This window comes from Falco biarmicus, chromosome 2 (genome assembly GCF_023638135.1).
Source record: "Falco biarmicus isolate bFalBia1 chromosome 2, bFalBia1.pri, whole genome shotgun sequence".
Lineage (NCBI taxonomy): Eukaryota > Metazoa > Chordata > Aves > Falconiformes > Falconidae > Falco > Falco biarmicus.
This window is the reverse complement of record NC_079289.1, coordinates 109,429,339-109,451,282: the sequence shown is the minus strand read 5'-3', so window position 1 is coordinate 109,451,282 and position 21,944 is coordinate 109,429,339. Positions and strand designations below refer to the sequence as shown.

The window sequence follows — 21,944 nt, the reverse complement described above, 5'->3', positions numbered from 1 at the left end:
CATAATAACCAGCACTTATGCTCAGTGTTTTAGAATAAAAGATTAACACATGAGCAGCAAGCACAGTTTATTCCAAAGAAAAAGACTGAATTATTTTTTAAATGGCATTTTGTTCTGACGATCACACCTTATATCAACTGTTACATCTTCTAAGATATTAGTATTAAGAAAATTTGCTTTATGCCTGGTTAAGCACTTATATTTCTGGAAATAAAATATTGGTAGCTCTAAACCTTTGTAGTCTATTCAAAATAATAAGCAAACACATTCTTGTAATCCCATTTAGGTAACGGTGCTACTTAGATGTAAAATTATTTTAACTGTGTAGCTATTAGAGATCTAGAATGAGATCTTTTGAACTTTGTAATGAAATGGTACTTTTAAGGAACATGATCATAACCTAAGTCTTGATTCAGCAAGATTCTTACGTTTTTTAAGCACTGGTATTATACAGTAGATATTTACATTGTAACAGCTTTGCTGTGTGGATATTGGTATGGGATAATTTGTTTCCCAGTGGGAATGGATTACCTCCTGAGCCCTTTGTCTGTACTAATGTCTTTGTAGAAAGGATTGATGTGAGAAACTGATGTGGAAGGTCAATTTGTAGCTGGTAATGTAGTAAATTATGATCAAAATCCATTTATTAGAGTATCCAGGAGACCTAGTTTTAGGGGGGGGGGGGCGGGGGGAAGACTCCCAAAAAACATCCTTTTCCCATTCAGGTTTTTTCTCATTTTTCCTTCTTTTTTTCCTCCTTATTCTCTCCATCCCTCCTCCTCTCCCCTCCTCTTCCCTTGTTTAAAACACTGTTCTTTTTCCCTAAAGGGTCAGCTTTTGGACTGAGCTCCATCTAGACAGGTAGATATGATCTTCTTGTTTCAGCACTAAGATGCCATTGATCTTACTGTTTGTGGACACACCGCTCTTTGAGAATTTATTTTTTTTCCTTATGAGTGGTATTTTTTCCAAGTGATTCAGGCAGTGAAAATGACAAGTCTTTTCTGCACTTTTGGTGATTGTCATATGATCTATTGACTGTAAGGCTTAATAAATATGTGTTCTGGTATGCCAGCTATAGTTATTTCAGTTACATATTTGTAAACAGAGGGCTATGTAGCAAGTCACAGCCTCAGAAGTTACAGCTGCCACTGTGCAGAGTTGTTAGATTCAGCAAAGGACAGAGAGGGTTTTTTGATTCGTTTTTTGGGTTTGTCTGGGTTTTGGAAGATTTTTGTGGGAGTTTGCTTTGGGGTTTTTCCCCTTCAGTATCTCAGCAATAGGCTGTGGTGTTTTCATGCCAGGTCATGTGCCAGATAAAGACTATGAGGGTTGTTAGCGGTAAGCCCAGAAGATGCATGTCCATGTTAGGAAAGGAGCAGTCGTCGTCTGTCCAGTGTAGGCACGGTGGAACCGCCGCACCGAATGGATCATGGCACACAGCAGCGAGGGCTGTTGGTCACCCTCCCGTTCTTCGGGACACTGCTCGGGCCTCAGCGTCGCTAAACTGCTGACAAGAGGACATACCCTCTCGTCATTTTTCGGGTCTCTAGCACTGTGATTGACCCGTGTATGCTCTGCACTGTACAGGGCTATCTAGCGTTTTACAAGGTGGAGCATGCAACACCGGGGCTAATAGAGATGCCTAGGTGTCAGGCATGCGTCGATGCAATGCAGCGGGTAGCTAACCTGGTGCCGGAGCAGAGAGCTCCCCTGGCTCTGGTGGCATTATTGCCTCCAGGTCAGCTCTGAGCCTGCTTGACGTAGCGTGGTGCATGCCCTGCAGTGCTCCCTGCCTCTGCCCTAGGCGAGTGGGCCCAGGCGGCAGCCATGGGCTAGAACTGTCACCTCAGATAGTTCAACTATATATAATAGGATGCGAAGCGTAGAAAATACAAAAGAGAGGAGGAAGTAGCAATTCCATTTTAATGTTCTTCCTGCTTATGGCAACCAGCATCACAGATTCTGGTTATTGGCATTAATATTCCTTTATACAGACTTTTAACTTCGGGGAATATGAGTGTGTCCTACATGAAATACAGATGCTGTATTTTTATTGTGATTTCAGTCATATCCTTAAACCAAATTTGGAGTTCTGTATTGATACAGAAGTTTGAACCCTTCAGTTAATCTTAATATTGCAGCTTAAAAGCATTTCCACCCTTGAAACTGTTCATCAAGTTATCTTATTTTCTCCTTGGAAAACTAAATAGTTAAGAAAATGCAATCCTGCTGTTTGCACTTCCCTAAAGTTACAGTATCTCAGTCCAGTTTTCATTCTGCAATGATGTGTAGTGCATATGTAAGGCATCCAGAGATGTTGCTAAATATATGTGGAAGCATTTCATTCAGGAGATGATTAATTACTCAATAAATACCTCAGTCAATACAAAGTGCCAGGAAGCAGCTCAGAGCACAATACATTATATTTTACCTATACATTATGTTTTACCAAGTAGCTGATGTGCTCCAGAAAAGGGAAACAATGGCCAAAAATGCATCTCTGGAACCAGTGGATTTCTCTCTTGCTCTAGCACTAAACAAATTGGATATATTTATTGTGTATGTATTTTATATATAGATGGAAAATGCTTTTCATGTTTTCACGGAGATATATATTATGTTATTTACTTGGTTTTATGTCTTGAAGCAGGACTGTAGAAATTATAGTAGTATGTATTTCATTATTATGTATAGAATTGAAGCCCACATTCTTAAGACACACAAAATTACCAAAAATGCATGCCTCAGAACTTCAGTTCTAAAAGAAAACTAGTTTTACTATTAATGCAACTAGAAGTAGGGCTTCTTCAAGAATCTGCAAATTTCACATTTAATCATAGAAGTGCTTTAAAGAAAATCTAACAACCAAAGGTTTTACATATTTTCTCCTACTTCCATTTGCTTCGCTCCCATTTGTAGTGTTTGATTAGGCTTTTTTTAACATCTAATTTTGTAAGTTTATAATTTATGCTGAAACAAGCTTTATTCTCTGATACATGCAGAAATTATGGTTCCAGTGGAAGTCCTACTAATGCAGTTGACCAAGAACCACTATAGCAATGACAATGTAGTTGCTGCTCAGCAGGAGTTAACAGAGAAACAGGTCATGTAGGTCAGTTGACTTAAGGACTTCACAAGAAAAATACCAACACTGAAGCTGTTGGTGGTTGGTAGTGAACAACAATCCTCAAACTTTGAATCAACTCTTCTTCCTTGAGCAGTGGCTCTGGAGGACCTCACAATACTTGTTACAGTGCGCTGCCTAATATGCACCTAGACATGCAGCAACAGTGACTGAACTGTAAAATATAAATTTTGCCATTCAAAGGCACTAAACACATTCAGTGTTATCAGTTTGGCAGAACAAAAGAAGAATTCCTATGGAAATTACACTGGCCAATTCATATATTACAGTGGTGATCTTTGATATCAAGGCTTTTTAGTTTACGATGTCAGTAATATTAGGATTAACAGAGTGTGTCTGCAAGGTGGATAGTGAGCAGAACTTTTGATAAGTGACTTCTGGCTGTGATTTTGCTGTGCTCATCAACTGGCAAGGAATTTTAATCTGAAAAGGTGGCACATGCTTCAGGTCTGGAATTTCCTCCTCCTTTCACTCCTTCTTCGTACAAAGTAGCTTCAAGGCAAGCTGTAAAAGACATCTATTTGATAAGGATTCTAGGTAGGGCTGAGAATACCACCTGGAATGAAAAGGAATAGAATTTGCTCTTTTTATCTGTCAAATACCATATAAATGTTTCCACTGTGTCAGGCTGCTGGTACACATTATAAGTTGCCTGTAAATGTAGTTGCTTTATAGGCATCTGAGCTACTATATTAAAATAACAAAGACAAAATTCAGATTTTTATGGGATTGGAAAAATGCTATTGAGGTATACAATGGTTATTATGTGTTGCAGGAAGCACCTCACAGTGTCATGGGTGAATTTAACCATTTGAATTTTGAAACTAGGATTTCGTTTTAAATCTGAACTTGTCTTTATGTCAGTGTTTCTCCTGAAAGAACTAATTTTAGGCCATATTGTGTCTTCAGTCTCCATGAAAAAGGAAGGAAGAACAGTGATTGTCCTGTGTACTTCAGGATTCTTTTAATTAATAAACTTTTGGCAGGATGAATGAGGGAAACCCTCTCTTATGAGTTGTATAGCTTAGAGATACAGCCCTTTCCCCCTTAATGACTGCTGTAAACTACGACAGGACTTCAGATTTCTATCAAGGATCTGAGGAGTTTGACTGCCACCTATTTCTGGTGAAAGAATATAAATCTTAAAAGTTCATCAGAAGGAACCGAGGAAACTATCTGAAGAAAAGATTAGTGCCCTGAAGGTGCTTGTTCCACTGATGCAGTTGATGAACACTAAGATTCCTGAAACATTTCTAAAATACAGGTAAAAGGAGGAATCAGTAAATTATAGTTGTCTCAAATCCATGTAACATGTTTTAATAAATAACTGCTTCTGTGGCTTTAGAGTTTTTTAACGAAGTTTAATTTTTTTACATAGTCTCACAACAGTGACAGCAATTGCTTACAGGGATATAAAACTTCAGAAACTTTTGAGATTCCTTCCTGCAATTTAGTACTTTGAATTCAGGACATGAGACAGGCATTTCTGAGCAAGTAGAACAGAAGGAGTCAAAATAATTTGGAGAAACATTACTACAGAATTTAAATTAAGTTGAAGCTAGAGGCTTTCTCCTGCTTAAAGGGTTCTATTTACTGTAAAATTCTTAAAAATCCTACCTTTTAATCACTTGCTGCAGAGAATTGAAGTAGATTTGTGTAGCATACTTCAGCACTCAATTAAAAAGTAGCAAAGAAAATCTGAAGACTGCTTTCTAGTGCCTGCAATTTCCTAAATCCCATGGCTCAGGAAAAATCAGGGGTTTTTTTATCAGACTTCACTGTTGCAGACTTTGTTTTGTGACTGCTGTTCTAAAGATAACATTTCAGTAATTCTGTCTTTGGAATAGACACAGTAGAATTTTACTACAAGTTGTTGAGTTTGCAAATTTTTGGGTTTATGTATAAAATTCAACAGTGCAAGGAATACTTTTCATTGGTTGTTCATTAAACAGTACTTCTACTATATGTTCATTCTGAAATAAACTTAGGCTTTATTAAATTATGCTAAACATCCATAAAAAGGTAAAACATACTTTATTTTTGCCTTGTTTATAGCCAGAAAGTAATTTTCATAAGGACTATACAGTGATTATAGTGCACTCTCTTATTTTTGTTAGTTTATATGCATCATTAAAATCAGTCATCTCTGAATTGGTTCTTGACCAAAAAAAATGCTGACTTACAATAACAGTGCATTCAACCATTATTTTGATAAGCTGTTTTGAATACCATTTGTTACTATGAATTCGGTTTTATTTGAACACAAAAAAAAATTATTCTTAGGTGTTGAGGTGTTCAATAACACTCAAGAACTGGTAAAAAAGTATATAACAGTCTTTATACATGAACTAGATCACCTAGTAAGCTCATTATCAGAATCTTCCAGTGCAAGAAAAAAATGGCACCTTCAGGTTAAACTGCTAAATATCATGTATGCTCACATCTTTATTTTTTTCCTGCAGGAGGTATCTGCATGCTCATCTTGTGCCTATGACCACACATTAATTCCCAAAGTTTAAAGTGATTTTTTTTCCCCCATTTAAGTATGGAATAGGATGAGAGGATTAAGAAACAAAAAACCCAAAGCGGGACATAAGGTTGCTTGTCTTGTTCTCATAAGTGTCCTGTGTGCTCTCTGAACACAGCATTGAGTGGGATTCTGTTCTCTTTGCATCTTCCAGGGGAATAATGAGACCCCACTTAGGATTTGCATCTCCCCAAATTAAACAGCCCCTCTGTCTTTTGACACAGTTATGGTAGCACATTGACACCTGGGTCTCGGTACAGAGGAAGAAGTCACCCGAGAGTTACTCTGTGGTGTGGTCTTCCACCACTGATGGCCTTTTCTGTACCTATTCCTTCAGAGGTCTTGGGTGCTCAGATCTTGCTAGATACTTTTTTTCCTTGAAGAGTGTAACTAACTTAACTGAAGACTAAACCTCAAAACATATTTGCTAATATCCCTAAACCATCGTAGCTGCAGCAACACTTTTGTCTCAGACTACATGCAATTTTTGATAGCATTATCATATTTTGGCAGAGGTGAACCACTGCTTCACTGTATGAAAATCAGGCCAAGTGTCCCAGAATTATTTTACTTTATTTTGTTTTTGCACATTGTGTTTGTTCCCTTAAGCAACTTGTTCCCTCTTTTACCTCCATCACAGTAAAATTTCCAGTACCTGATGGATAGTTCTCTCTTCTGTAGAACTCTTATATGCTGTATTTTTTGCTCCCCATAATTAAATTTTGTTATTATGTCAAGGTTACCTTCCTCTTAATGTTAGTAAAAAGTAAGTTCAGGTATTAGTGTCCCAGATGTGGACTTGGGTTGTCTCTATGTGGGGGGTGTGGTGTCACTATAAAAAGTCTAAATTTCTTTTCAAATAGTATCTGTTTCAGTTGGTAGTATTCCTTACTAGGTATTGCATGCCAAAAATAAGATTTTTTTAGTGATCAACAATTACTGCACTGTAGGGATTTATTGTCCTTCCATTTTTAGTGTGTTTGGTACCCATTGATCATGGAGCTTTGGCCACTGCTCACAAATAGCTTTAACTTACTCTAAGAATGTTGCTATGGGTTTCAAGTACTTCTTTCCAAGAAGAAAACTGTGCTATCATAAACAGCTGGAAAACAAATCCCACTCCTTTTCCTTTTCAGCTCTACTATCTTTTACTGCAAGTCAAAAAAAATGCAGTAAGAAGCTCCTAAGAATTCTTCAAATCCCATCCAGCTATCATAATCTTTTTGTATTTCTGCACAGCTTATTTAAAATCTATCAGTCCTTTTTCACTCTTTTAAAAGGCTTTAGTATAAATATTTGTAGCCGCGACTACTTAGATTGCAGCACTGCCCCAAATTAACTCAGTTCTTTTTAAACACAAGGGGAGACAACTCTTCTCTGAAAAGAGAAGCCTGGGAAATGGGACTCCGTAGTCTTAACTGCATTAGTGTAGCTTTTAAATAGATGGAATTACACTTGTCATAAGTGTGTCCTCTAAATGGTATTTGGTTTATAGTATGGTTTAGGAAGACCCAGAGCAAGGAAGCAGGAGTGGAGACCGAGAGAGGAACTTATGGAAGACCTTAAATCCCTCCCTCTGTCTTCTAACCCCTGCATTTCAGGTTTCTCTTGTCCCCTCAAGGCAACAACTACAGGACTTATAAACATTTTAAACTGCATGCTACATGTATTAACCTGAGAAGTGCTACCTTTTAAAACCACACTGCAAAGTCTATTTCCACAGGTTTTATTTTTATTGTAGAAATCTTCATTGACTCCTGCAGAAGGAGAGGTTATGAACTTCCTTATTTTGTAGCTAGTATCAGCAAAATCAGTTGCAAATCAAAAAAATCTCAGGGGTATATATTGCACGCTGTTCTCTGCTCACAAATTTTTGCAATAGGTTCCTCTCCTACATGCATATACAAACACACACACGCTTGTGTAGCCTTTTTCATCTTGACTTTTAAAAAACACTTATAAGGCAAGATTCATTAGCCTGCTGTGAAGCAGACATTAAGAAAATATAGTTCCACAACTGAGACACAGCTCAGATAGAGCCAGATTTTACTGCCCAAGCCCATCAATTAGAGTTGAGGAGGGAAACACCTCTCAGCCTAAATTAAATCTCAAAATGGCTAGAAATCCATAAGGAATCAATGCCATTTGATAGCTCTTGAAAACAGAATAGTACCCAAGGCAGAGGTGCAGTTAATGCACAGGCCTTGTGCCATTGATCCGCAGAGGGTGGCGTTTGAGCAGCCAAAGAGAGCAGAGAAGCTTAGTGACATTTTAATGCCGATAATGAAATCAACAAACTGTTGAAACAAATTGCTTATTGCTCCTGCCACAGAGCTGCGAACAGATACCTTCCTGCTTGCTGCAGGAGGGACAATCGTTGGGTTTGAGTCTATGGCACTTTAAGGTGGTCTCAGATTTGTTCTGCAGTTGATGATGTTGAACTGCCACGCTGCATGTGTTGTGACGTACAAGTTTAGATACATGTTCTAAAGCCATATCCTCGCCTGTGTCTTTCCCTGGTATGTGTACCAGCTCTAAATGCATTTAGATTTTCAAGGCTTTATTTCTACCGTCAGCACCTAGGAGTCATACCTGCTTTTTTTCATCATCAGACCACTTTCTCCTAGAAAGTGTGAGCTCTCCTGAGTATTCACAGGCACCTGCCTTTTTCCTCTGGGTATCAGGTTGAGAGGCAGAAGCTAAATCCTACCTGCCAGGCGTGCACTGAATGAGAGGATGTATTCTACCCTGCACGGTCAGAGCAAGCATCATGGTGATGTGGGTACCAGGTTTCCAGACTGCAGCTGTCTCGCGGCTGCTGGCTCAGTGCAGCGGGGTAAGTGCACGGTGAGAAGTGCAGCTGGCAACTCTGGTACCCGAAGAGCAGCACTTCTGTGTAAGACACCGACTCTAGCCAGCCTTTTTCTAAGTTACTGTGCGGCATGTGACACCTCTTCACTATTCAGACAGGAGAGGGGATGTGGGTCAATTATAAAAAAAAAAAAAAAAAAACAAAAAAAACACCCCAACCATAAAAAATGCAAACTTGTGGGGAAGTATGTTGAGGAGCCACAGCAGCTAATTGATACTGAGATTTCCCCATTATTAACTTTTCTGGGCATCAACCTGACAACATCGTTAGAGTTTTCTAGGCTTCCACTACTTCTAAAGGTGATCTTACGATCAGAACTATTTTTCCTAGTAGTCAGTCAACTTGCTTGCTTGCTTCATTTCATTCTTCTACTACCAATACCATTATAGAAAGCAATTAATCTGTTTCTTTTCCATTCAGTTAGATTTCTATCTTCTTGCCTTTGGTAATTTTGAAGTTACTGTAGTCACTTGTTCCTTTAAGCTTAAGAAGTGCTTATCTGACACACAAGCAGCAATCCAAAACAGAATTTTTCCAGTCATCATAAATGTAATAAACCACAATCGTTCCCTTGCTGGGCGTTTGGAATTACAAGTCATCACTTTTGATTTGAAACATCAACAATCTCATGGAAACATTTTGCCTCAACTCTCTGGCTGTGATGTGCTTGGCACCAGACTGTTAGACCTTTCCTCAGAAGTTTGTACTGTACTGAGTCACACTTCGTGCTCTGGGACTACATACTGTGAAAGCACTCGTGGTGAGTAAGGGTGTCCCGGTCTGGTCTTACATGAATGTGAACTGTAGCAGAAAATCTGGGAAAATATGAATTACTCATATTTATATCTAGACCTCAGGAAGTGACAGCTGAAAACAGGGAGACCAATGAGGGATGAAAAGTGATATACCCCAATATAAAGTGATATACCCACCGTAATGTACCTGGTGTTCCCATATTTTTTCAGGTTGAAGCCAGAAGACAGGTGAATGGCAGCGTTTATGTTTTTTTCAGAACAAGAGAGTTTGGTCTTTGTTTATTTCTCTGTACAAAGTGGTATTTTCCACAAATGACTGCAGAGAGATGTGGATATCAAGGATATTGGGTGTTTCAGATTGCTTTGATAAGAGCAAATAGGCTACAAATCACTAGATAGGAAATGAAACAAGGCACATTGTCTTAAACTATCTCCCTTAATAATAGTTTTTGCAAAACACCAACATAAATATCTGATAGTCATGTTGCAGAAAGTCATTCAATAGTTCTTGTTCAGACACTTGAGGGTAAGAAGTAGTTAATTAGATTTCAGAGTTTAGCAGGCTTAGCAATGAAACATTTATGAACGAAAGAGGTTGGCAGCTTTTTAGTTGAGGTTTTTTTTGGAATTAGGAAAGAAATTAGAAAATGCAATTGTTCAGAAGTTTTTGTTGTTTCTTTGTGGTTTTGGGGTTGGGTTTTTTTTTTTAAGGAGTGAGCAGTACAGTTTGACCAGTTTGCTAAACATACTCAGACTTTCACTTTTCCTCTGCACGTAGCTCTGCTACCCAGATTTTCTGTACCCACTCATTGCAGACAGAGGTTATAAACAGTGGGTTTCTCACCTGCTCATTTCATACCGAGATAATCAACAGCTGAGTGTCAGCCATTCTGGAGAACTGCAATGCTCCATGGCACCTGATGTAGCTATCTCTGCACTATCTCTGTTGCTAGCTCTTGAGTTTCTCCTCTCGCTGTCTAGCCTCTACCTGGCCATCCACATCAGAAATGCCTACTGCCGAGCTCCGATGTCTCTTCCAGCACATAGGCTCGTACACTCATCCCATCTCCTACCGGTTTGTTTCTACAGGCACATTCAACCTCTGATAGTTATCCCTTGAACTGGGATTAATATATGACAAAATTATTTGAAAGCAGCCTAAATTTCATTGTGACTGCCACTTCCTGGTTAGTCATATGGCCAAGGGTTCATACAGAAGCTGAAGTGTGTATATGAGCTTCATTGTTGTTTGTAATTATTGGCCTGAAGATTGGGATAGTTTCATTTCTCTGGTGTAGAACTACTTTCCTGCTGCCTTTATAATAGCCTCTGTGCCTGTCAAGCAGCCCTTGAAGACGTGAAGATTTTTATTTAAGTAACTAAAAATGAAACACATTGAGGTTAAATTGAAAGTGTTCAGCTTATGTCAGCTGAATAACAAGGTATCTTCTGAGCACCTGGAAGGTATTAATAAATACTAATCAAACAGTAATTAATGAGCATTTAATATGCAGAACAAGGTACTGTTTAGTAATTAAGTACCACCTGGCATCTCAGGATCTCAAAAGCACCTTGTTAGTATAAATCAATGAAAACAACATTACTCTATAATTTTACTCTTTTTGAAATAGATAATTACTACCACAGCTTTCAAGAACGGGGTACTTGAGGTTTATAGCTTGTCCAACATCAGACTAAGAAATAGGCATAACCCTGTAATAGTAAATTCTAAATATGAGGAAATCAGTGAGTTACAGAGAAACACTAATCAACATTGGTGTTCATTTTTGTGAGAAGAATTACAAAACGTGTTACTTAGAGATGTAGTGTTACAGTATGTTAAGGTCTCATACATACCTGTGAGGAGGGCTGAGAGAACAGTGCTTGCACAGCTTGGAGGAGAGGTGGCTTCGGTGGGGGATGTGACAGCCACCGCCAGTACCTACAGGAAGGTTGTTGGTAGGGTGGAGCCGGGCTCGTCACAGTGGTGCATGTTGGGAGGACAAGAGTCAACAGATTTAAAGTTGAAACAAGGGAGATCAAGGCTGGATATGAGGAGAAGTTTCTTCACTGGGTGGCCAGTCAGGCAGCAGAGCAGGCTGCCCAGAGAGGCTGTGCATTATCAGTCCTTGCAAATTGTCAAGGCACAACTGGATCAAGCCCAGTGCAACCTGGTTTGACCCCATAGTTGACCCTGCTTGAGCAGGAGGTTGGACTAGAGACTTCCAAGGTTGCTTCCAGCCTGGTTATCCTATGAACCTACAATACCACATCTGTCAAATACAATAGTTGCTCTGTTAACAGCGACTATACTAGTCTGTAGTTTAAGTCCTAAAACTGCAAATTCTTAATCCTGCGAGTGGATTTAATGATACCAGTAGTCCCAGTGAGGTTGATAGTATTGCTTGCAAGAATAAGGCATTAAAAGATCATGTCACTAGTCTGGAAACCACTTTTGTTTTGTTTTTTGTTCAGAGACTGGACATGTCTTCCCTGAAAACCTCACATGTCCAGGAAATTATTTGAAAGGCAAAAATATTATTCCTTTGGTATTTGTGGTTTTATATGCTAACTTCCTGTCTTTACAAACAGGTTATTCCCCCAGTTGCCATGTGGAAAACCATAATTAACACAGGGAAAATTAATTTACTTTGTAATTGAAGGTGCTGTCAAATAAAAAGTGCTGTAATAGAGGAAAAACTATTTACTTCTTAGTTTTAGTAACCTTAGATATCAATAGGTTGTAAATCAAACTAAGTGCTCTTTGTTGTAGTTGTTGCTATTATTGTTCTTTTAAACCACATGATGTTCCTCTGACAGAACTGTTCAATTTTTTTCTGGGAAATTTCATCCTTTGTCCTTGCCACAGATTTGCAGGCAATGTGATGCCCTGTATCTACAGGGACTTTTTTTCTCTTCTACCAGTATCCCCTCTGTTTTTACAAGTGAGCAAAGAAATACATTTACTTGACAGGGGTTTTTTTTGACCTACAATAACAAAACCGTCTGATAAAAAGAAGAGTGGAAATTCAGCACTTACAACTTAATTTCGTTTGTAGAAGTGTTATTGAGCAACCAAGACAGATTTCTATGTTTTAGAAACTTTAAAGTGAGCTTTCAGTAGAGGGCTTAGGCAGCTTCGCATTGCTACCAAAAAGGATGAAATTTTCCCTTTTTGGCACTACTCAAGTAATGAAAAATTGTTAATTCAGAGTTACTTCCTGCGTGCAAGAATTGCATCCTATTAAGTTTGTTATCGAGCTATTTCACATAGAATATGAGTTGTGTTTTATGGAGAAGCATTTCTAATTCCAGGGCAGGTCAGACTGTAATTGCAAGTTTAGCAGAGAGCTTTTCAGTTAAAAAGGAGTGGTTACTGGGTAATATATTTAGACACGATCAGGAGTAACTGGGAGCTGAGTCTTGGGGATGAGCATATTTCTCAGGAATTCTTGCATGTCACTTCTTGGCCACTCTTCTTACAAATCATAGACTTGCAGATAATCTGAGCAGAATAATGCCTACTGATTTTCTCTTTGAGAAATACCAAGCCTACACACTTAAAGAAGGCTAATGTACGTCCAGAATATTTCCTTAAAATTGAAACTCAAAATCTTTGAAAAACGGTATATTTCAACTTCCTGCATTTGGGATTATTTCTGAAAAAAAAAAAAATATGTCTCTAATAACATAAACCTCTAAATTCTCTGTACCATCTGATTTTGTCACGTTCAGTTGCAGCTTCTTGGATTCGACGTGATCCAAATTCCAATGTTATATCTGATTCTCTTTGAACAGTAAGGCAGTATTCCTCACGCCTAACGAATGTTGGCAGACTGGCTATTATTAGTTTCCTCCACGTGTTTTATCAGAGAATGGTGTACTGCAGGTGCTTACCTGCTTGATATGGAAGTTTACCCTGGTGAACAATAATTGTTTTACTTTCAACATAAATAGATAAGACCGAAGTGTTGAAGGGCTTGGTGTTTGTAACATGCATTAAAAAAAAAAAAAAAACCTACATATTTTTGGACTTTCAGTGCAATTATCTTATACCAACTACCCTTTTTTTGGTTGACTTTTTTTGTCAGGATCTGTATATATTTTTGAAAAGCGTGATTTTTGCATTTTGTTTTCAATCTGCTCTTCCAGTCAGCAACATGAGGTTGGAATGCTTTCTAACATGCCTTTCTCTTGTAAGTGAAAGTAGCCTGCCATGTCTGTGCCGTTTTGAAATTTATGAAAATTTTCGACTATGATTGAAAATAAAATTGTGTAATTTACCACTGACAAATTTCTGTTGAAAAATCTAATATTTTGGAATAAATCTCTTCTTTTGAATATTTCAGTGAAATTGAGGTTTGGGGTGGGAGGAAAGAAAAGAGTTAAGAACCTTTCCAAATTAATTTTATTTGTGGTTTAGTTTGCATTTACCGTTTAGTAACAAGTATTATGACCTTGATACAGTGATCTTACACTAAAGAGATTGGTGTGGGGGATAAATGCCTCAGCATCTAATTCATTTTTTAATAAACTTCCTTTGTAACAGTTATTTGCCTCAGAAAAATATTTTTCCATTTGTAGATGTTTGGATGCCTTAGACAGGGTGTCAATGTCACTGTTCCATTTCAGCAATGTTGCAGGTGGATATTTACTGGAAATTTCAAGTTATTTTTATCATGAAGGCTCTTGGTGCAGATAAATAATGATAATATGAAAAAAAAAAAAAATTACTCAAGGTTCCACAACAGTTCATTGGAAAGGCTTGAAGTAGAACTCGGGTTGCCTGACCATTATTTCGTTCTGTTACATTTTCCTCTACAGACTGCTTTCAGCACGTCATAGAGAATTCTGCTTAAAAATCAAATTAAAAAAAAAGTGATCCAACATTTTAAACCTATTTTTCAAGTATCAGAATGTACGTGTACTTTCTAAGGTCCTTACCAAGGGTCCATTTTATTTCTTTTTTTTTTTTTAATTTTACTTTATTCTTTGCTTTGTTTCATGTCTATTCAATTTTATTTATTCCATGTTTTCTTTTTGTTTTGTTTTTGTTTTAGTTGTGTCTGGTAAGTTGAAATTTTATTGGCCATCTTCTAGTCATCGTATCACTGTGACGGGAACTTCTCCTCCCCTTCCCATCCATCCCCTTCCATGTCCTTCAACCAGTCAGCTCCCATCTTTTACTTGTTATTGACAAGACACATCGCACAGAATAAATTCTGCATGAAGTATGGGTAACTTAATGGCAAGGAGAAAGGTAATGGGTTGCTAACTTTCTGTCTTTTTACATGATGTAACGAGTCATATCCTATTGTCTTCCTTCTTCAGTGACTGTGTAAGTTGAACTTCAAAGTGTTCTATTGAAAAAATCATTTTTGTTTTAAAGGTCTTAAAAATAGAAGTTGTTCTTTCCTTAAGTGGATTATTATTTCAGCATCTTTTACAGTGTATTCAGCACATACCACACATATGTGACCCAAGATGTGAAAGCAAACTGAAGTAAAAAAAAAAAAAAGACAGTGAAAACACTTCCAGTATAGTGGACACCGAATGGAATTTAATAAAGTTTCACTTAACCCTGTTCTAATTCTTCTGACATTGAAGATAATAGAGTTTGTATTATTTACCTCAATGGCAATAGATTTAGAATAATACACATAGGCATAATACGCATATATATTTATAATAATATACATACAAAATACATGTTCAGAATAATATCTAGAGAAACATCTGCCTATTTAAATTTTACAAATTCTACCATGGTTACCTGAAAGACTGAATTTCCCCTCGTTTTTTTGTATTCCTGAACAGTCATCTTCAGGTACTAGAACCGCAAGCATTCAGCTATTTCTTCGGTGCTCAGAACCATTTTAATCTCGTTATAGCTGTACCCATTCTCAACTTCAACAAAATCTGAAACCTTATAAATCCTGTGCACTAGCACAGAATTTCGAAACCCTCAATTCCATTTTGTGTGGCATTGTGTCACAGACTAGTACAGAATCAGCCAAGCCCTAAATACAACTATATGCTAAATTTATTCTTGTTATTGGAATTCAACAGCATAACAAAGGTGCTTCACCCTCATCTCCATCTTCCCCACCATACCTTACAGTCCTGTGGCACACCCCAACAGTTTTTTACCTTCCATTCTAAATTATACATGCTGTCACGTCAAAGTCTTCCCACATCTTCCAAGATACTGATTGAATGTTTTAGAGCTAAATGTTTTGAAGTCTGCTAATTACTGTAGGTGAATCTCACCGATACTTTGCGTAGTTTCTTGTCAAAGGAAATTCTAGGAAAGGTAGCATTTGCATCGAAATGTGAACAATAATATTTTGTACTTTAAAAATCCCTCCCAAAGCAGGAGGGTCATGGGAAGAATATAATATGTACTCAATAGAGAACAGAGCCACAAGGCATGAGGAACAGGCAATTGAAAGTATTGGCCCACAGGAACACTGAAAGCAATTTTTTTTTTTTTTTTGGCTTTTGAGTGTTACTGAATTTGTTTTAGGTAAAGCCACAATTACTTGATGTTTATAAAACACATTGAGTGAAATCTTTAAATTCTATGAATCACACTTTTTAAAGGAAAAGCTTGTGAATAGAGAAATGTTTGAAAGGAAGAAAAAAACCAAACATTTGTCTTGAAATTTAAATCAGATGCAAAACATCCCCTTTATTCTCAACCCAAGGAAGAGGGAGAACATAATTAGTTTTGGACAGATGATCAGAAGGAATTGGAAATGAATAAGTAAATGGACTTTCATTTAATGCACTTTTTTTCAAGAAGTAAGGGTTAACAGCCTATAAAACAAGCTGGCTTTTTTTTTTTTTTTTCCCCTGTTCTAGCCCCATCAAGGTATCCAATGCTGTCATATATGCTGATATTTTTTAAAAAGTAACTGACATGATTTTTTGACATTTTCTTTACTACTGGATGAAGGGGTTGTTGAAGCCTGTATAAATCAAACAGTTTGGACAATGCTGGCAGTTGTTATAATGTTAGGCTGAGCAGATGTTTCAAATTTACCTTCATTTGCATATATATTTTGTTTGAACATGCCCTTGCCTGTGTAAATGAGGAAGACATTTAGCTCTGCTGTTCCATTAAATTAATTCCTCTTCAGTAATTGAACTGAAGATTTTAAATGGTTATAATTTGTTCAGTAATATATCTGGGGCTTCTGACTTTAAATTTTTTTGAGATCCTGACTACATCAGAAGTCTCTTATATAAGCAATTAAGGGCTTTTTTCTCTCTTCAGCTTTCATAAATCAAAGATGATGACTTTTGTGCATGTAAGCCTGAATTCATAGTTACTTGACAGTGTTTATTGCAGCCCTTGGCAAAGTGTGGCCTGTGGGCCAGTTGTCCCTCATAGTTCTCCAGTCTGGCTTGTAGGTGGATTCCTTCTTTACAAACAGAATTATGACAGATTTGTCTGTATTGGTGACTGTTGCTCCGCAAGTTGTCTCGCTAAGTTGGTGAGACTTACCCCCTTGTATAAGTGATCAGTAATAAAAGCACGTGATGCACAGTCAGAGTTGTTGTAATTGGGAGGTCCAGCAACAGAACAGATGTTCTGAGGGATGCTGAAGCTGTGGCTGTTAGACGCTGATGTGTCTTTGTGCTGCCACTCCTTGTTAAAGAAACTGAACTATTCTGGTTTACACCGTTTAAAATCAGTAGGCAAACTGTGCTTTCAGATAGGCTGATAATAGTGTAATTTAATTTTTTCCCGGTGCTTTCCTTTCAGAGCCTCCACAGTTTGTTGTAAAGCCTCGAGATCAGGTAGCTGCACTGGGGAGAACGGTGACTTTCCAGTGTGAAGCGACGGGAAACCCTCAGCCAGCCATCTTTTGGCGGAGAGAGGGAAGTCAGGTAAAACAGCCTTTGTATCCCTTCTTCCTGGCACTTCCTCAAAGAAATGATATCACAAGAGAAAAACACTTTAATTATTGTTTTGAAGATGCTGGATATCTCTCCTCTGCTTCTAAGTCACATGCGTGCTTGGTGATGTCAGCCTTACTTGAAAGGATATCTGTGTTCTGCTCAATCTTCCATTTTCTCTATGAATGTGAAAATAAATCTGTGAAATAACGAGAAACGTTCTGTTTCACTACCATGAAAATATTTTTCACCTAACAGGACTAATGCTGAAATTATTTGAACAGCCAAACAATCCCAGATTTTCTGAAAGTTTGCCTTGGTGTTTATGGTGCAGCTATTAGTTGGCCACGTGTTTGCGTGTGTCTGGCAGCCTAAATCGTTCGCTGTATTGATCCGAAGCAGTGCGTGGGGAGGACTCTAGTCTGGAGCTAAGGAGATCTGCTTTGCCACTGTCAGTTGTCTGACAGGTCCTACCTGAATAGGTCACTTTTTCTCCCAGCTTCTTTATTTGAATGGAATGGAAACATATTTTCAGCTTCTTTGTAAAAAATCTTGAAAGCCAGCAGGTGAAACACAATATAGCACAGGAAGAGAATCGTACTTTTCTTTCAGAGTCATCTTTTGAAGGAGGGATGTGACACAAAGTATTCTTTATTGGAAGGAAAGAAGGAATATGGGATTCTGGTTTTCCTGTGAATGAAGGAATGAATGGTGCAGTAGCATATGACGGGGTTCTTTGTGTTACAAAACAATAGGCCAGAGAAATTGAGAACGCTTAGATTGGCTTCCTTACTCCATTTACAAGATTTCTGTCTAAATATCTAAGTACAACTAGACTGCTAACCAAATTTAGATGGTAATCTTCAACGGTATAAGTATCCCAGTATATTATGTTTGTATTTTTGTATGACCTGGGGTTTTTTTGGTGGGGGGTGGGGGGTTTCTCTCTGTTCCCCCCCTCCCTCCCCCAAAGTGTTGCCTAGTACGTGATATTTCTGGCTGATTTTTGACTCTGCTGAGTGATGACCATTTGTGATGAATGGGGGAACTGGAGGAGAAGGTGGTCAGTGAATGGGGTTTGCTAATACTGAAGCAGAGGATGTTGCATCCCGTTCCTTTGGATGATTTTTGAAAATGTAGTTAGGCAAAAAGGGAGATAAAAAATAGCCTCTGTGACCTTAAAGTGTTCTCATTCTCAAATTCTTCAGGCAGAGCTAGAAATTAGGAATCGGTATTTCATGTAAAGGACTGCTATTATTTTGATTGCAGTTCTGATTTTTGACGAATGTTGGTAAATACTATGTACTTCATACCAATACTGTCTAAGTAGAGGCTGGCATAGGATTTAATTCTGTATTATAAGACTCTTTATAGAACAAGCCCACTATAATTAGAGGGCCCTAAACAGCATCTCTTTTTTAAAAGTTCCTCCATTCTTAGGAAGGCAAAAGTTAAAATACAAATCGGTGAACTGACATCTGGATTTACATGAAATAAATAGAATGCTGTGGAGTAAATTCTAAAAAAGGATATTAAAGCAAGTTACTTAGGTTCACCACTGTTTCTTGCACCATTGTGGTATCTGTACATATCACTTCTTCGCTAGTGCCTGTTAAACTTTCTGTAAAGCCCAGCATTGACAACAGAGGGTATCAGAGCAATCCCACAGGATTTACACAATTATATGTGCCCATCTGCACCTTTTTGTCACAAAAAATCCTGTAAAAGCTATCCACATTGTGGTATAAACATGCTTAAGTTATGACGAGCAGAATGTTTTATGTATAATGTGAAAAAATTAATTTATTTAGATATATTAAAGTTTGGATTATTGATGCTTGAATTTATTTAACCCTTGTTTCCCACTTTCTTTCCTATACATCTTGTAGAATCTGCTTTTCTCATACCAGCCCCCTCAGTCATCCAGCCGATTTTCAGTTTCCCAGACAGGAGACCTCACTATCACCAATGTCCAGAGATCTGATGTTGGATACTATATTTGCCAGACATTAAATGTAGCAGGAAGTATCATAACAAAAGCCTACTTGGAAGTCACTGATGGTAATGATACCTTTACTTTGTCATACCCAAGTTTTTTATTGTTATTTAAAGACAGCAGTGGGGTGATACGACACTATTGAAATGTGTTTTGAATGAATGCAGGTTGTATGTGTCTTTGACTATATAAATCCTTTTTTTGTCCAGCTCTGTCAGGGGGTTAAAATTTTGGATACTGTTTATATTGCCATTTTGTATTTAGTACGTATATTCAGTTCATGAATTTTTGTCAGATCTGTTAATTTATCTGGCTCTTTTTTAGCTTCCCCAACTAGATTTAGTTTACTTTCAAATTCCTTCCTGCCTAGCTCTTTATTCCTATTATTGTGTGTCCATTTGCTTAGCATCACCCTTTACCTGTTTTTCCCCTACTTTTTAATATTTCAGTATAGTAAAGAAAAAAACGACCTCTATGGAAGTTGGTGGAATAACATACAAATGAGTAGTATTATATATTCCTTTTTAGGAACAGTTGGGAAAAAAAACAGATTAAAAAGCTACAGGGAGCATGACTGCAAGCAGTAATATATGCTGATGCAAAACTAATTTGCCAATTATCAGGAATACTTGTTATTATTAATAGCAAAAAATATACAGGAAAAGTAATAATCTTAGCACTTACGGAAAAAGAGGGTGAGCTGAAAGTGGATAGATTCAGAGAAGATATGAGGAGGAAATTCTTTACTGTGAGGGTGGTGAGGCACTGGCACAGGTCGCCCAGGGAAGCTGTGGGTGCCCCCTCCCTGGCAGTGTTCCAGGCCAGGCTGGATGGGGCTTTGAGCAGCCTGGTCCGGTGGAAGGTGTCCCTGCCCATGCCAGGGGGTTGGAACCAGGTGATCTTTAAGGTCCCTGCCAACCTAAACCCCTCTGTGATTCGAAGTGCAGTCTGTGGAGAGACTTTGAGGGGAGGAAAGCTGATGCCTGAGAAGAGTTCCCATAAACTAGGCCTTTGCCCTATAGAAAACATAGAAGTAGCACAGTACTAGAAACATGCAGTGAACCTTGAGAATAAAATTGTGTATTTGCACCCACCGGACTGAGATTCTTTGGAAGAATAGGACTGCATGCTTTCTGGTTTCTCACAAATGGTAAGCCACATTTCTTCATCCACTTGTATCCAGTTTTCACTGGAGAGAAGGCCATGGCAAGGTGAGAAATAAGTTTAAAATAGAAAATTAAGGTGTTTTCTGTTAATGACTTATGCCATCTGAACTTGGAAAAATCAAATTAATTTAAATATATTTCCTTTACTGTGACTGTACGCTCTGGATTGATCTGATGGGTAATTGTTTTGTTTAATACCTTGGGACAATATTTTTTTTGGTACTCGTATAAAAGTGAAGACAGGATATGCAGAATGATACCCTGGTATTCCTAAAGGTAATAGAAGTTGCCATCAACTTAAGTGAAACTTAAATTAGCCTTGGATTTCAGTGGCATTAGATTTCTCCTGTACAGCACAGATCAGTCAGCCTCTTAACACTGACAACTGCAAAGTTACTTACAAACTTGTCAAAGTCAAATACAAACTAAAGTGAGCTTGTTCTGACTGTCTCGGCACAGGAGGATACCAGTGGCCTCACAGTGCATTGCAGCAGGTTGGGACAAGAAGTAAAGGATAAATTATGCAGTTGAAAACAGAGAGTGTCATTTGAACATGCAAATGAAATTACGGGAGTTGGAATTTAACCAATAAAAGCAGTACTAACACCCTGTCTGTTGTTACAAAAAGTAATTTAGAAATATCTGATGTTCACAAGTTATTGGAACTTCAGGTTTATTTTTCAGCTACCAAACCAGTTTTTAAGTTGTATGAGCCCCCGTGACACTGCTGAACAGATTTACGTCATTTGAAGTTGTGGCTATTTTCTGGCCATCAGCCCTGTCATGTTGGATGGTACAGGTAGAAGAGGTCACACAAATACAGGAAGATAGCTTTTACCTCTTTTTTTGATTATCCATTATAATGAATTACAAAAAAAAAAAAAAACAACTTATGCAGACAGTCATTCTTTTTTCTGTGAATACCTTTTCTGCTTTATACCTTTCTGTGCAGCGTTTAAATAACCCATCAATAACATTTAATTTTCATTGTGTGAAAGAGGCATTAAAATTGATGCAAATGCATTGTGGGATTCTCTTTGTGACTTTAAAGTCATATTGACAGATTAAGTCATCATAGAACTAAAAGTCAGAAACTACTGGGAAAATATTTCTTAGCTGAAAATTTTTAATATGGTACTATTGATTAGCTTTGAATTTACTTTACCCTACTGCTAGGCATCTCCCAATTAGGAAACAGCACCAAGATGAGTTGATGGTACACAATAAAATTTTTTTAAGTACATATTTGCCAGGTTATCCCCTGCCCGCCTACCTCCTTTTTTTCTCTGTCTTTGAATGCTGAAAGTATGAAATTCTGTTATACCAGCCTGGTGCATGGTAGAAGATGAACAAGGTGAAACCTGTGCCTTGATTAAGAATTTGGGAAGTCCTTTCTCATTCCATTATCACTTTATAAAGACATTGGAATTAGAAAATGGCTAGCAGATACCGCTATGTAATGCTTCTTTACTTTCTGAAAGTACTGTGTTGTGTATCATTTTAAAATTCTGTAGCTGTACATCATTATAATGCACCCTACCCTGAATAATGTATGCCTCCAACTTTAATTACTTG

General features: G+C 37.7%; 1 protein-coding gene across 7 annotated transcripts in view; it reads left to right on the top strand.

The window, feature by feature from the left end:
* Positions 1-21,944, top strand: part of ROBO1 (roundabout guidance receptor 1) — a 650,998-nt gene that overhangs the window by 570,200 nt on the left and 58,854 nt on the right. For all 7 annotated transcript variants that reach the window (XM_056327045.1, XM_056327049.1, XM_056327048.1 and 4 more), the window contains 2 exons: positions 17,074-17,198; positions 19,097-19,268. In XM_056327045.1, the coding sequence (XP_056183020.1) occupies positions 17,074-17,198; positions 19,097-19,268 (297 nt within the window). The remainder of the gene's footprint in view (positions 1-17,073; positions 17,199-19,096; positions 19,269-21,944) is intronic.